Here is a 16264-nt window from a genome sequence, read left to right as displayed (position 1 = left end):
GCCACAATCTCTGGATTCTCAGGATGATAAATTTCACCAGGTTGTTACAAATATGTGAAAGCATGTAAATTAGACAGAAACTGTAGCACAATCTTCAAATTTGAAATGATTTTTATTGCATCATGCTTAAAGAGTTACACAATGACTTTCAGTACAATTGTACAAAAAGTACAAAAAGTAAAGGATGTGCTAAATTAATAGAGGAAAGTAAAGCTTCAGTTGTATTGCAGATTAATTGCAACTATTGTCAGATTACAATGGTATCAATGGGATGAGTCCATTGGAATACATAGTAGTACAGAGGAGTATAGTGTAAAAAACTGTACTTTATAGTGGAGTACAGTGGTCTACAGTGTGTAACAATGTGGTACAAAGGGATACAATGTGCTACAGTGTTCATAATGTTGTATAGTGCAGCATAGTAGTGTGCAGTGGATGGAGTCACTGTGGTATAGTGCGGTTAAGAGCAGTGTGACAGGGTATAGGTAAGTGAGATAGAGTGGAGAGGGCTCAGTGCATACAATAGAATACAATGTGTTAGCATAAAGCATAGCTCTTCCAGAAGAAATTCTTGCAGTTTTTCCGCATTCTTGTTCCCAGTTGACGATGTTGGAATTTCATTGGAATCTCATTATCTGGTGGAGTCTCAACTTTAGAATCATCCACTTCCACAATATCCTTGTCTGCATCTGCCACCACATGTAAAAGCTGGATCATTGTGTCCTCCAGAAGGTCCTACAAGGAAACAAGTAAAGTTTGTCAGAAATTGAAATGTGAACATTTGTCATTACTGAATTACTGGCATTATTTGCCAGGTCCGCATTTGTTACATGTCCCTAATTGCTCAAAAGCTTTTTTTTCACTGGATCGTGGAAGATTGAGGAGTGCGGGATATAGATAAGGTGAATGGCAGATGCTTTTTCTCTAGGGTGGGGGATTTCAAGACTAGGGAACACATTTTAAAGGTGAAAGGAGAAAAATTAAAAAAATACGGAGGGGCAATTACTTTACACAGAGAGTGGTTTGTGTGTGGAATGAACTTCCAGAGGAAGTGCTGAATGCGGATACAGTTACAATGTTTAAAAGACATTTCAATAAGTACAGGAATAAAAAATGTTTGGAGGGATATGGTCCAAATGTACTAATTTAGCTTGGGAACATGGACTGGCCTGTTTCCATGCTGTATGGCTCTCTGAGCTGATTGGCTTGCTAGGCCATTTCAGATAACAGTTAAGACTTAACCATTAAAGAGTGTATAAATAAACATGACAGGCTTTAGTTTCAAAGTCATCATTACAGGGATTTTCTTCAAATATTTAACTTGTTCATTGAATTTAAATGCTTCCTACTGCCACGTTAAGATTTTAACCATGTCCCCAGATCATTAGATTGGGCCTCTAGTTCATAAGTTCAGTGACATTACCACAGTACTAGTACATCTCCTTATGCCTTCACTATACCTGAATGAATACCCTGGTACTCTCTCCCAAACAGTGCTGTTGGTGTATCCACCACCCAGGGACTGCAGTGGTTCAAGAGGTAGTTCACCCCCACCATCTCAGCAGCAATTCTTTTTTCCTTCATGGGACATGGGTGATACTGACTCGGTAAGCATTTATAGCCCATTCCTAATTCCCCTAGAGAAGGATCACAACTTCTGCCTTTACCATGGAACCTAACACCCTATGAGCAACATTTTTAAAAGTGCCAATAATTTTCAAACAATGCAATCTTTTCATGTAGTGAGTTACGATTATCTAGAGTAGGCTACCCAGAAGGGTATGGAAGGAGATTTTAAGTGATTTGAATGAATATTTGAAGAGGACACATTTGCAGGTATATGCCAGAAAAGCAGAGGTGTCAGGTTAATTGGCCAATTCTTTCAGAGAGCTAGTGCAAGCATTATGTGTTAAATTGCCACAGAAATAGAGAATTGACTCAAAAACATCACAACTAGTGCTGGTCAATAATCATTTCAACACTGATGACTGTAATTCATGCACACTGAACCTAGTTCTGTGTCTAAGGGCTGGGATTATTACAAAGCTTCTCTAAATAGTCGTGGTGAGCTGCATGGTGAGATCCCATAGTGGCTCTTCATTTGATCCCATGTCAGAGGGTGGAGCAGATTCAGGGAATTAACTAAAGCTTAGAGCATCCTGTTCTCTCATTAAACTGTCACGGCTTATCGTCTTTATTAGCAGATGTTACAATACGCTTTTATACCTCCAACAGATGATAAATTGAGAGATTGAAAAATCTACTATAAAACACCCAAGATTCTTTGTAACTAAACTGATCATATCTTAATGAATATAGGAATCTAGGAACAGAAGGAGGGCATACAGCTCATTCAATATGATCAAAACTGACTGAACACTTCAATTCCTTTTACTCATCCCATCTCTTTAACACCATTCCTGATCAGAAATCTATTAATCTCTACCTTAAACATACTCAAAGCCATTTGTGGTAGAGAATTCAAAATGCTCAAAACACTCTAAGTAAAAAAAATCTTCTCAGCTCAGGCCTAGATGGCATCCCGCTTATTTTTAAACTGTGTCCGTTGGTTCTAGACTCCCCAACTAGGGGAAACACCTTGTCTGGTCCTTCAAGTTTTTTTGTAGGTGTCAATGAGATCATCTTTCATTCTTTGAAACTCATGAATACAGTCCCAGTTTGCCTAACTTGTTATCGCAGGAACAAGTCGGCTAAACATTTGCTGCATTCCCTCTATGGTGACCAAAGGTTTTAAATGCAAAATCATTTTATGAATTTAAGTGCAAGCCTGGATCGATCCTCAGAAAGTACAGAATAAACAATTTATTTTTAGTGCCACATAAATCTAAAACTAAGTTATAGAAGTTTTTATTTTATCCTCTATTCAGTGTGTCTCAGTGTGATACCTGTGACTGCACATTATCTGTCAATGCCTAGAAGACCATTGTACATAGCCCATCAAATAGGTATGTGATGTGGGTGCAATACTTAGAGGACTTAATTACCTTCAGTTGGGATTAATGCTATCTCACAGAGGTCATAGAATTGTTATGAAGATGTGGGTGTACTGTGCCTTTGAGGGAATTAAAAGCAACAGAACTACCTGACAGAACCAAGTGTTCTAAAAAAGAAATCATGTAACATTTGGTCAAACAATTCGATTAGCTGGTTGCCTGGAAACAACAAAACAGATTTGAATTAGCCCAATCAGTTTAAAGTATACCCTGAAAAAGTGCCAAACTCCAATCCAGTTTGAATTTAATATATTGACAATCTTAAAAGCCAATGACACAATCTGATGCTTTGTGTATATAAGACCAGGAAAATTGAACAGTTGAGAGGAGAACTGCCAAGCCACCAGCATGTAAAAAGACTGCCCGAAAAATAGCTCTCTTAAAGGTACCTTTAACGGTCAGTAACCTGTGAAGCAGAATCCCCAAGAAGAAGAAAAGAAGACTGAAATACAGAGAAGAACCGATAGCTGCCTGGTTTTGAGTTGAGAAGCTTTGTGTTGTAAATCATAATCGGGACATTTGTTGGGCTAGTATCATAGAAGTGATGGTAAAAGATAGGTTAGAGGAAGATATATAGTTGTTAGTTAATTATTCTCTTTTATACTTTAAGGAAGAAAGTTATTAATTTTTATTTTAGCTAGTTCTTGGCTTATAGAATTTTCATAGGTTACTGCACAGGATAAATCTTTTCTGTGTTGCTGGTTTTAAATTAAGCAGGACAGTTTACCCTGTGTCATAACAGAATCCATACAATGTGGAAGCAGGCGATTCAACCCACTGAGTCCACACTGCCAGTCTGAAGAGCATCCCACCCAGATCCTATGTCCCTGCATATTTTTCATATGGTTAGTCCACCTAGCCTGCGTATTATTGGACTATGGGATGACACCAGAGCACCAGGAGGAAACCCATGCAGACACAATGAGAATGTGCAAACCACGGTTAATCACCCGAGGGTGGAATCAAACATGGGTTCCTGTCTCTGTGAGATAGCAATTCAAACCACTGACCCACCATGCCAGAGTCAAAATAAACTTTCACTTTAAAAGCACTAGAATTCTGATTATGATTATTTTCACTGCTTATGAGTCCCCAAAAATAGTTTTTCCTTAATCTTACTTTCAGCTCATTATCAATTTGTATTGTAATTCTATCTGTTTTAATTCCACTGCTTTATAAATCAACACCTGATGGAACAGCTAGCCAACACACCAATGTCAACTTGAAGGAATAGATTTGAGAAATACATGACAATTTGTTCCATCATATTTCATTTCAGACTCACGATGTTTTGCAGCATTTTATTTTTAATTGGGAGGACCACAGACATAGTTTCAGTTTGAATGCATTCACAGCACTGATCACATGTTGCTAAGTCTCTGTCCTTTCCCTGCAGTTCACAGTTCAGCTTGCTCAGTTTTGACCTTTTGTCCGTAAGGAACCTGAAGTGAGCAATATCTGTCAGCTCATTGTACATTTCATTCCTTAAGTTAAGAAAAGTGGCAATTTCAAGCATCAGATCAAAAAAAAAATCTTTGCAGGAATTAACTACCTCACTTCAACATGAAAGAATAGTTCACAATAGAGAACATCAAACTAACTGAGTAACAACTAAGGCCACACAATATAAGAACACAAATCTTATTGTATTCTTATTTCACACCACTCAGCCCATCAAGTCTGCTCTGACATTCAACGATATCAGAGCTGGTCTGATAGTCCTCAACTGCCCTTTCCTGCCTTTTTATTATAGGACTTAATTCCTTTAAAGATTAAAATCTCTATCTCTCAGCCTTGAAAATATCTAATAACCCAGCCTCAACTCCTATATGTGGTAAAGAATTCCACAAGCGTGTAACCTTCTGAGATAAGAATTTCCTCCTCATGTCTGTCCTGAATATAAACCCCTTATTCTGAGGTTATGTGCTCAGGTCAGAGATTCTCCCATATGGGGAAAGAGCATTTCTGCATCCATCCCGGCAAGTCCCCAAAGAATCTTGCATGTTTAAGTGAGGTCACCTCTCATTCTTCTATATTCTAATGAGTATAGACCCAATCTACTCTACCTTTCCTTACAACGACTTAAAACAAGTGGTGTTGAATGGTTCTTGCTTGAATTGAGTTTACAATCTTAGCAACAACTTTTATTGTGGGAGAAAAGCTCATAACATTACTTGCTACTGCTTGCTGGTGGATTATCCAGTAACAATTGAGAAAAGAAGGGAAATTGGGATCAATTATGCAAACTGAAAGGAAGTTCATATTTGTACCAAGCGTGGTTGATGCACCATCAGTTGTGATAGAAATTATTTTCTTAATTGGAATTTTTTTCTCAAGCATGAACTTGAGAACTTAATGTGGATATCATCATCTCTTGTTTTCTCCTTAAGGGAAAGAAGGATGAAAAGATCCTCTTTATTTGTTGTGCCCTTAATCATCTTACACACAAAAAGAATTAGCTGGGCTGTGTCAATCATATTAATGGTTTCATTGAAATGCAGTGAGAAGCATTCACAGTCTTTCAGGTCCTGCTGAGGTTGCTGAAAAATGTCTTTGGCCAAAGTCTCTTCTTGCTATTGCAGAAATACCAAGTAACACGCACTGCATTGGAAGTATTATTAATTGATTTTCATCAAATCTTTGAATAAAGAGGCAATAGACCCAGTCATCGCTTCTTCAACTATTTCACCATCTTTTAGATGCTCCAGGTTCATCACTCATCATTATTACTTCACCTTGTAGTTGTGCAGCCACTCTGTCGCTGATCACACTACAGGTTGAGCTCAGAAACCACATTTTTGGAATATCCAAAAGGTTGCTAGCACTTTACAAAGTTGGAGATATGCGAGGAGACTATAGGATTGCAATTTGTTTTGGGTAGCCCTGAGCGGCTTGCATTGGATAATGGATGTGGGGCACAATAGCATTTTCCATAATATTTCTTCACCCTGCACAAACCTATTAGATAAGCAGGTGAAGGAAAAATGTTGCAGTTCTATAGAGAACAGAGAAACGTGACTAGCTGAGCTGTTCTTGCTGAAGTCTACATGGACATAATAGGTTCAATAACCTCTCATGTTTCTAGCACTGTAAAACACTGGTTTTATACATCAGTCCTACAGTATTTCTTATTCTTTTGTTTTCTTTACCAGAAGAAAACTTATCTTGTAAAAGTAGTCTACCTGGGCTGAACTAAGGAAAAATGCAATAAATTGGCAAAGCCTGCTAAGAGCAAACATTTTTGTCCAGCCAGATAGCTTCTAGAAGCAGCAGTCATGCAGCAAGGGAAGGTGGTTGATGAGATAGACTGCCAGAGTCAATGAAATGAACTAGTCAATTGTGATCTACATGTTGGAGATCATGGTTCTATGCAATAATGTATTTACTGGCAAAAGGTGAGCAAAATTGCATATAATACTCCTGGTGCAGCTTTACCAAGCTCTTGAATAATTGAAACAAGATTTCACTACTCCTGTACTCAAATCCTCTTGCAATAGAGGCTAATATTCCATTAGCCTCCCAATTATTTGCCACACTTGCATGTTAGCCTTCAGTAACTGTGCATCAGTACATTCCACATCTGTGCATCCTGTCAGGGTTCAAACCTCACATTTTTTCCACATTACATTCTATCTGCATGCACTTACCCAATCACTAAGCCAGTCCAAATCCTCCTGAAGCTGTTTTACAGCTTCCTCAAAGCACACATTCTTTTAGATGTCATGTGATGTACAGTAAACCTGCCTGGTGCAAATGGCCTTCCACATTTCCACAATGATTCTTTGCCTCTCTGATACATTGCAAACAGGTGAAATATGAGTCATAAACCTTAGAGATCAGTTGCTGAAAAGGTTGTTCACAGAGAACAGAGAGCATATTTTTAAAGTAATGCTTTCAGTGGTGTTGAATGTAAAAGATGTACTATAATTTGCACACACATTGCAGGGCATACACTGTGCAGAGTGTGCATGTTGCAGGGTGCGCACATAGCAGAATAAAAAATGTAAAAATGAAAGGTGCACAGAACCAACTTAATACAGCACAACCCTTGCTTTGGGTAAAGGAGGAAAATATTCATGAACTCATTTATTGGGTTACTTCAGTGCAGTGAAGAGTATTCTAAATTGTTCGAAGTACAAGTGAATCACTGTTTCAACTCAAAAAAGTGCTCTGATTCAGAGTATGACCAAAAAAGTCAAATATTTGCTTTAATTGGTCCAGCAGTTGAGTGACTAAGAACAGCTTTGACATTTATTTCTTCAATTTATTTACCAAATACTTCAGTAAGTGAACAGAGCCGAATAACTGGCATTTGACATATGCGCCGAGTGAATGCTGACATTTCACTTTCCCAATGATCACTAGCTGCTCCAGATAGCACATATACAAGGTGAGAGCTCAATGGTCTCTGCTTCTTACTTTGTTGTGCTGTGATTATTTCTTCTCAAATGGATGGAGCTCTACAGTGCCAGTCCTCCAGGGGTTGGGAATCAGGCATTGCTCTTCATCATAAATATGAATGCGTTTGTCAAGGTATACAACGGTCACTGGGTAAGAAACGTTAACTGTGCTTTCTGTCTATGGATGCTGCCAGTCCTGCTGAATATTTCCAGCAGTTACTCTTTTTCTTTCAGATTTTCAGTATCTGAGTTCTTTGCTTTATTTAAGGGTATTCAAGGCAACATTTCAAAAGTGTATAGGTGACATAACATTCCAAAATGTAGCGAACATTAAGGAGAAGTTTGAACACATTGAGGAAATGTCCAGACGGATGACAGACAAGAGTAGTTTAGAAAGGAGAGGTGTGAAATAATTTGGCAGGACAGACAAGGAGGATAATATAAAACAAATTATACAATTTCAGCTGCACAAACTCCAGTGGATGTAGGTACATAAAAGTTGGGAGAAGGCAAGGCAATTTGAGATGGCTAAGAAGAAAACATAAAGTTTCCCTTTGCCTTATCAAAAGGGAAACAAGAGTATAAAACACTTTAAACTTTATAAAATATTAGTTAGGCCTCAGCTGGAGTATTGCGTTATTCTGAGCACTTTAGGAATGATAGTAAGTTTTTGGAGACAGGTTTACTTAAACACATCAAGGGACCAAGGACATCGTTGTGTGGAGGTACAAGAGAAGTTGACATCATTTTTAAACAAATTTAACAGGAGATCTATTTGTCCTTCCAGGGGGTCATGCATTTTTGGAATTCTCTTCCTGAAAAGATGTTGGAAACAATGTGCTTGAATATCTTGAAAAGCAGTGATGGATAGATACATCATATAATCCCTACAATGCACAAGCAGGCCATTCAGCCCATCAAATTCACACTGACCCTCCAAAGAGCATCTCACCCAGACCCACCCTCTACCCTACAACTCTTCACCTCCCATGGCTAACACACCTGGCCTTCATATCCCCGGACAATATAAGCAATCTGACATGGCCAATCCACCTAATCTGTACATCTTTGGACTGTGGAAGGAAACCAATGCAGACACAGGGACAATGTGCACACTCCACACAGATAGTTGCCCAAGGAATTCATGGCACCAAGTCCACCAAGGCCCATGATGACATTTTTTATACAATCTTTCATACTTCACTTCACTAATCTGCACAGTGTAATGGAAGCATGTGGCAGGAGAGCTCAAAGTGATTGCTGCTATCACGGCTGCTAGGACCTAGCAACATTCATGTAGTTGGCATCATATTGAAACCCCAGCTGCACACCATTAAAGATGTTGCAGGTAAAGCCTGCCCCCTGTCACTTCAGTCCTTCACTGTTACTCTGAAGGAAATGACCCATTTAGGCAGATTCAATCTTTGCTCCAGCAACAGGGACTGGGAGATGTTGGTGGAAAGGGTTGGTGAGGAGAAGAGCAGAGCAATATCCGATTGAGTGGCAAAGGAGGCCAAACCACTAATTACACCCAATCTGGATTGAGATAGTAGCCCAGCTCAGTTCTGTGTCCAGAGTTTCATGATCCTCTATGATCCACAAAGGTAAGTGCCATACCTTCCTGCTGTTAACTCCCACTCTCAGGGACATCACTCACCCTAACTCTGCCCCTGTGCACACATCTCACCTGCAGTTCTCACTACTTTGAAACATCCTGCCTACTCAGTGGTTCTCACCTGCTTCATTTTCTGAAACTGCCAACACTCCATGCCCTCTGCCCTTCCAACTCATTCACTGGAGACACCTGTCCTGCACCTGCATTGCTGCTAACTGTTCTTCCATCTACTTCCATTGGACTCAATTCCATCCCTTTGTCACAACATCAAGAATCTGACTTACTCTATTTTTAATTTATTTTCCCAACTTTCTCACCAATGTTCTGAAGTGGGGAGGAACATATATGGTCAAAGGAGTGCCAGCAGCTTCTGAGGCCTGGAAGCAATTCAAACAAATGACCTTTTGTTGGTCGCTGATTACTACTGCAATTTCTATCAATTTTAGTGACTTGGAGATAGGTGCAGACATATTGCAAGAAGATGAATCAATAACAGAGAAGCCAGAAAAGTGCTTTTCTAATAAATTGAATCAGCATCAAAATAAATATTTTATAGTAGACAAAGAAACTCTGAGATTTTTACTCTTGTTATGGACCAGGTCAGACCCCCTTCAAAATATTTCAAGATAATAGCCCAGGCACTAACTTTGCATGTTGTTTTAAGCAGGTGTAACGTGGATATTCCAGGAGTGATGCAGCTGGCCAAACCATTTAGGTTTGACCAAAACAGAATGTATTTACAAGACCACTAAATGAATCATAAACAAAAGAGAACATAATGACTTGACCTATCCAAAACCCAACAGATTATCCCAATTTAATGATGCTATTCCAAGTAATTGCAACAATCCCATAAAATCCCCTTGGCACAAAAGGTAATATCAAATACAGGCACTTACAGGAGAGAGGTGAGAGAGAGAGAGTACCAGCCTGGACTTGCTTCTATGAGTCCAGCAGCTTTTTTCACACTACTGCTTAAAACCAAACCAAACCAAAGAAAAGCTAAGCTGGGAGAACTGGCCACTCCTCTTTCACTGAACACTTTTTTTTAACTTACAAGCCTTCTGTCTGAGGCAGTATCTGTTATGTATTATCAAACTGATCCTGAAACCCTTCATTCCAAGAGTTTTTGGAGTCTGTGCCTTGTACAACCTCTCTGAACACAAAAATGCCAAAGACAATGTAACCTTGTTAAAGAAGCAGCAGGAGCAGCATTGTTACACTTTTTCTTAAACTTTGAAGGCTTACTGTCAATCATGAGCATTAAACAAATGTCAGAATATGGCAAATGTCTCAGTGGTTAGCATTGCTACTTCACAATGCCAGGGACCCAGGTTTGAATCCATCTTTGGGAGACTGTCTGTGTGGAGCTTGCACATTCTCCCTATGATTCTGTGGATTTCTCCCAGGTACTCTCAATTTCTTCCACTGTCCAAATATGTGCAGGTTTGGTGGATTGGCTGTGCTAAATTACTTGTAGTGTCCAGAAATGTGCAGGCTAGGTGGATTAGCCATAGGAAATTTGGAGTTTTGGGATGGGGTAAGGGGCTGGGTTGGATCTGCTTTGGAGGGTCGGTATGGACTTTATGGGCCAAATGGCCTGTTTTCACATTGTAGGGATTCTATGACAATCATTTGGTCCTTGAAGGGAATATTAAAAATCAAAAAATTTAAGCTGTTGTGGTGGCATTTGCTAATGCACTTCATCACATGAAACATGTTCATATTGCTGAAAAAGATAATGCCATTGCTGGTGCACTATCAACAATGTAATGATGTGGAATAGCTTGTGAAGGGTCACCTTTAAGGGTCCACTTTAAAGGTTCTTGCTGATGAGGCATGGCTGAACTTGTTATTGTTTTCAGCAATCATCTATGTTTATTTGATACCATCTTCTTCAGTTAATGTTCCTTCATGAGATCCTTAAACAAATTGCTCATGCAGCTCACTTACTTTGTAGTGTATGTTGCTTAAACTCATGTATTCAAAAGCCTTGTAGGATGTATTTCTCTCTGACATCTTAAAGTTTGTTTTTGGAGCTTTTCTCTTTCTATCTTCCAAGCCACATCTTGCCTGCTGTTCTGACTGTTTTGGAAATTGATAAACTGCACTACTAATATGAAAAGTCTTTTCTCTCCAAAAAGACCCATCTCTTTGGAAATAAACTTACACACTCACTAACCTATCATGCTAAAATTGGACAAATGATTTTGATGGAAAACCTACATTCCCCAAAATCTCATGATTTCCATTTTAGTTGTAGGAATAGGGAATTCTATCAAAACTATCAAATTCTATCACTGTCATTGGTAACACTATATTGCATCCTGTGTAAGTTGTCCATGCTTTCATTAACCTCCTGTTGGCAAGATGCATTGTTAAATAGGCTAACATAATTGTGCAAATAAGGCTGTCATTACTATTGTGTTCTTCCAAGGTGTTGTTGTAAGTTAAGGCATCATAATCCAAGTACAAACTTTTGCATGAATTCGGACTTGATTTATGGGTTTTGGAACATTGCTAGAGCATTTTCAAACCTAAAAGGTTAGATTAACATCGATATACATATCCATTTGGTGAAACAAAAGCTGATATCTCTTTTGTTTTCAGTTATTTTTGCCAATACCCTTTCAATAGAACAGACTTAGACAAGAATGGGGTACATCCAACTTTAAATATGAGAGCACAGTCCTAGTAATCCTGTCCAAGTACAGTATTTCAGTATTGGCAAATCCAGCAGTAAGAGGCTCATTTTGTGAATTATGTACATCTGCTTCTACCTCATTCTCACTCTCTTATCCATCATTCATTACCTCACATCTGACATGCTTGCACTTTCTTATCATTAACTCTATACTGATATTATTTTAATATGTTATTAAATGGCTTAACTGATTTTTTTTGTGTGATTTGGCGAATCTACCAAGTAATTTACTTTTCTCATCCTCATAGTTACCTTGTATGGACCACTGAATATTATGTACAGGTAACAGTGCTAACACTTCATCTTGTGTTTGAATTCTTCTGTTCTTAACATGCCTATATGGCTATTCTCTCACCTTTGTCAATTAAGTGTTTAAATGTTCCTATGCTACTGTGCATGCTGCTGTGAGTCTTTCCATAAACATGGATACATCATTTAACATAACAGCATTTATCCTTCTGTCCTAAAAGAAAACTCTTTATTGATTTCAATAGACCTCTTGTATTATGACCATATGTTAATTCACATGGGCAAATTTTAGTCATTCACGTGATGAATTTCTGACAGCAAAACAAAAAAAATCCAGACCTTTATCCCAGTCTTGAGGATATTCATGACATAATTTATTCTTTGCCTTGAAGATCTGATGTTATTCCTCTGGCTTTGCAGATGATATGCGATTGACTTCAAATGTTTTATAACCAAATGATGCATAATATCCTGAATACTTGGAAGTCTGAAGTTGGAAGCTTATTCTGACTATATTTCTACTGGTAGTCCAAAGTGAATGAAAGGATTGAGTTATGTTTTCCATTTTAGCTGTGTAAGGAAAAGCCAGGGAACTACAGACCAGTGAACCTTACATCAGTGGTGCGTAACCTATTGGCAAGGGTTTTGAGGGACAGGATTTACACACATTTGGAAATTCAAAAGCTGGTTAGGGACAGTCAACATGGCTTTGTTAAGTTTTTGAAGAGGTGACAACGAAGATTGATGAAAACTGAGTGTTAGACGTTGTCTATATGGATTCAGTAAAGCTTTGACAAGGTTTCACATGGTAGACTTGTTAGTAACATTTGATAACGTGGGATCTGGGGAAGCTATCCAATTATATTCAAGAATGACTTGAAGGCAAGAGGCAGAGGGTGGTGGTTGGGGATTGCTTTTTGGACTGGGAGCCTGTGACTCATAGTGTGTCACAAGGATCAGTGCTGAGTCCATTGTTTTTTGTCATGTATATACCTGAAATGGATACAAACGGAAATATTTTGCAGAACTATCAGGAAAAGTGTAGGAATAGCACAACAGTTGGAATATTTCTTACCTGATCCATGGATGTCTCGAGGATTTCTCGATACCCGTCGGCTGTGGAAGCGGCGCCCCCATTCAGCACTGCCAAGACGATGGAGAGCAGGGCGAGGGTGCACTGAACTCGGTTGCACCACATCACTGCACAGAGCCAAGAAACGCGGGTTGAAATGTTTGGCGTTTCAGCACTGATGATGTGGACAGCTCCAGTCCATCTGGCTTTTTAAAACCGGGCTCTTACAGCGATCGTACGTCAGGAGGTGATGTCCCAGAAATTTTCCATTTATCTATAAATCATTTCTCTGTCTCATTAGCATCAATTACTTAAAGCCATGGAAAATATTAACCTAATAACAGCAACTTCCGAACTGTGCTTCTGTGGCACGGTTTTCCATAAAGCATCGAAAATTTGAAGGCAATTTGATATCTGGGACAAGTGTACCAAACAAATTACACTATGGCCCAAATCGTGTTATGATAACAGTTGAGATATAATTGCCTCGCTTTGGTTAGATACATGTTGTACCTAGTAAGTCCTAGTGTAGTTTCTGATGCACTGCATATGTCTTACCATCTTACCAAAGGAAAGTTTCAACGGGTAAACCAGGAAATTTTGAGATTACTCTGTATATTGCTGAAAAAGAAACATGATGTCAAAGATTTTTAACATGTGCATTTAGATTTCTATGCTTCCATGTGCTACAAGAGTAGCCTTATTGGCAAGCTCATAAACAGGGTCTGAGCGCTTTGTTCACCGTGTAATCTTAATGCCAAAATTGGGCAAACAGAGCCATTCCACGGGATAACAGCTCCACTAATCAGAATATCACTAACTACATAATCATGCAAACACATACCTATTATTCCATCAGCGGAGGCCATTTATTTTGGAATTCTTTGAAGGGGTAGCACATGATGTTGATAAAGGACAACCTTTAGACATACTGTACTTGAATTTCCCAAAGACGTTTGTGGAATGAAATGTTATCTGGGATAGATGGAAATGTGGAATTGAAAACACAGCAGAATATCCATGATTTAATTAAATGCCAGAGCAGCCTCATGGGATTAAGTGGCCTGGTTAGACACATAGGAAGATGAGTAACCCATTCAGCCGATCAAGCCTGCTCTACTATTTAATCTGATCATGGTTGATTGAACACTCCAATGCCTTTTATTCACCCCCATTCCCATAGCCCTATACCACTGGTAATCAGAAATCCATAAATCTTCATTTTAAACATAGTCAAACGTTACGCTTCCACATCCCTCTGAGGCACAGAATTTCCAGGTTTTGCAGCCTTCTGAGTAAAAAAAAAGATTTGCTCTCGTTTTGTTCATAAGTAGTATTCCACTTATGTGTAAACTGTGCAACCTGCCTTTGGACAGACCCATTTTATCTGCATCCACCTTAACTTTCACTTCAAGTATTTTATTGGTTTCAATCAGATCACCTCTCAATCTTTGAAACCCTAGAGAATACAGACGCAGTTTGCCCTCTCGTCACAGCATAGTGCTGCTGCACCCAGGAGCAAGTCTGTTGCACTTTCATTGCACTCGTTATATGGCCATCATATCCTCCCCAAGCTGAGGAAACCAGAACTAGTCAATGTACATCAGGTGCAGTCTATTTGAATCCTATATAGCCCTGATACAACAGAAGAAAGACTTCAATATTATCACACTAAAATCCTCTTGAGATAAAAGCTAACATGCCAGTAGATTCCTAATATCTAACTGCTTACATTGTTTATGCTCCTAACTTTTACATTTATAGAGATGTTCCAAGATTCCTTTTGATAGCATCTTTTAAACCTTTGAAATCTACCATCTGCACAGGGCAACAGGCAAATGGAAATAACAACACCTGCAACCTGCGCTCCAAGTCACTCACTATTCTAAACACATAACTGTTCTTTCACTGTTGCTGGGTCAAAATTCTATGTCTCCCTTTCCAACAGCACAGTGTACCCATTCCCCAAGGACATCACTGGTTTAGGAAAACAGCTTACCTCTTCTCTAGGGCATTTGGGGATGGAAAATGCATTAAAGTCTTGCCAATAATTAATTGAAAGAAATCTATCCCAAAATTAATTGAAAGAAATATTCTCAATTGCTGAAAAAACAGCTTTGTCAGACCCATTATTTCAGTCTGTTCCTACACCACTGAACTTATTTCATCCTACGCATTGTGAGGTACAAAAGATACTAAGACTTCTCATTACTAGGGTAAGCAAGAATATTTTAGGTCAGGGAATGGTTAAGAAGTAATTTCCACATATTTTTCCGATATTATCCATAAGTCTAGGTCTTTATGTTATAATGAAATGAATCTCAATAAATAAAGCAAACGTGTCCTTAACAAATTCACTGAACACCTTGTTCATAATTCTCTGCTCAACTGTATAAGGAACATGCCTGCTCAACAATCTCTGACTGTACTCTGTGGAAAGAATCATCATCAAGCAACTCCTTCGTTAGTATGAATATACCTCATGATCAATCTTCAAATACCAAGAAAATCTATTGATGTAGAATGATAGAGACAGAGACATGAGATGGAGAGTTTGATTGAATCAAACTGCAAGTTAATTTTCTAAACCATTAAACACACTCAACACACTCAATTTAACAAAAGCAGTTTGGAAAATATTCCACTCAACTCACCTGCCCAAGTTAAATGAATACCGTTCCTCTCATTAAACACTATTTCATTTAATTTTAAATTGAGCATCCCTTCATTAAATACTGAAATGATCAGTTGAATTATCAATAGAGTTAATATGTAGAAAACTGCTCCATACACATACACTAATGACAGAGTGGTCAGCTCTGCCAATCCAAATAATTTCTGTATATTCATGCAGTTTCCTTCAGTTGGGAATCTTCATTCCTGTTCAGTTACTGAAGGTGCTGGCTCTCAGTGGGATACAGTTCTGCAAGGTGCTGAGTCTCACTGAGTTCCTGTTGGTGCTAACACTCATTAGAGTCCTGTGTTGCACAGTCACATTGGGTTATAGTTCCTGAAGATGCTGACTATAACAGGGACAAAATTCCAAAAGGTGCTGATTCTCAGTGGACCAAAGCACATGAAGGTTTCTTTTTTCTCTGAGGTATGGTCCCATGGCCTAGCCACACTGCACTTCTCTTTCAATTCAGTGAACTTGGATTTCCAAGTAATTTCTGAGGTTAATCAGCAAGATGATGATACATGGCATCTGGG

General features: G+C 38.7%; 1 protein-coding gene across 1 annotated transcript; it reads right to left on the bottom strand.

Moving 5' to 3' along the window:
* Positions 1-537: 537 nt before the first annotated feature.
* On the bottom strand, positions 538-13180 carry LOC132821715 (somatostatin-1A-like). Its single transcript, XM_060834421.1, has 2 exons — positions 13058-13180; positions 538-735 (listed from the first exon to the last, which is right to left on the bottom strand). The coding sequence occupies exons 1-2, from the start codon at positions 13178-13180 to the stop codon at positions 538-540; spliced, it is 321 nt and encodes a 106-aa protein (XP_060690404.1).
* Between the last annotated feature and the right edge of the window lie 3084 nt (positions 13181-16264).

Source organism: Hemiscyllium ocellatum, chromosome 13 (genome assembly GCF_020745735.1).
Source record: "Hemiscyllium ocellatum isolate sHemOce1 chromosome 13, sHemOce1.pat.X.cur, whole genome shotgun sequence".
NCBI lineage: Eukaryota > Metazoa > Chordata > Chondrichthyes > Orectolobiformes > Hemiscylliidae > Hemiscyllium > Hemiscyllium ocellatum.
Note: the sequence above shows the minus strand (reverse complement) of the source record. Positions and strands in the feature narration are given on the sequence as shown.

Excerpts from the sequence above, each read along its gene's own strand:
- LOC132821715 (XM_060834421.1), bottom strand. The coding sequence starts at position 13,180 with ATGTGGTGCAACCGAGTTCAGTGCACCCTCGCCCTGCTCTCCATCGTC. Across the intron at positions 736-13,057 it reads TCGAGACATCCATGGATCAG|GACCTTCTGGAGGACACAAT; the intron begins GTAAGAAATATT and ends GTTTCCTTGTAG.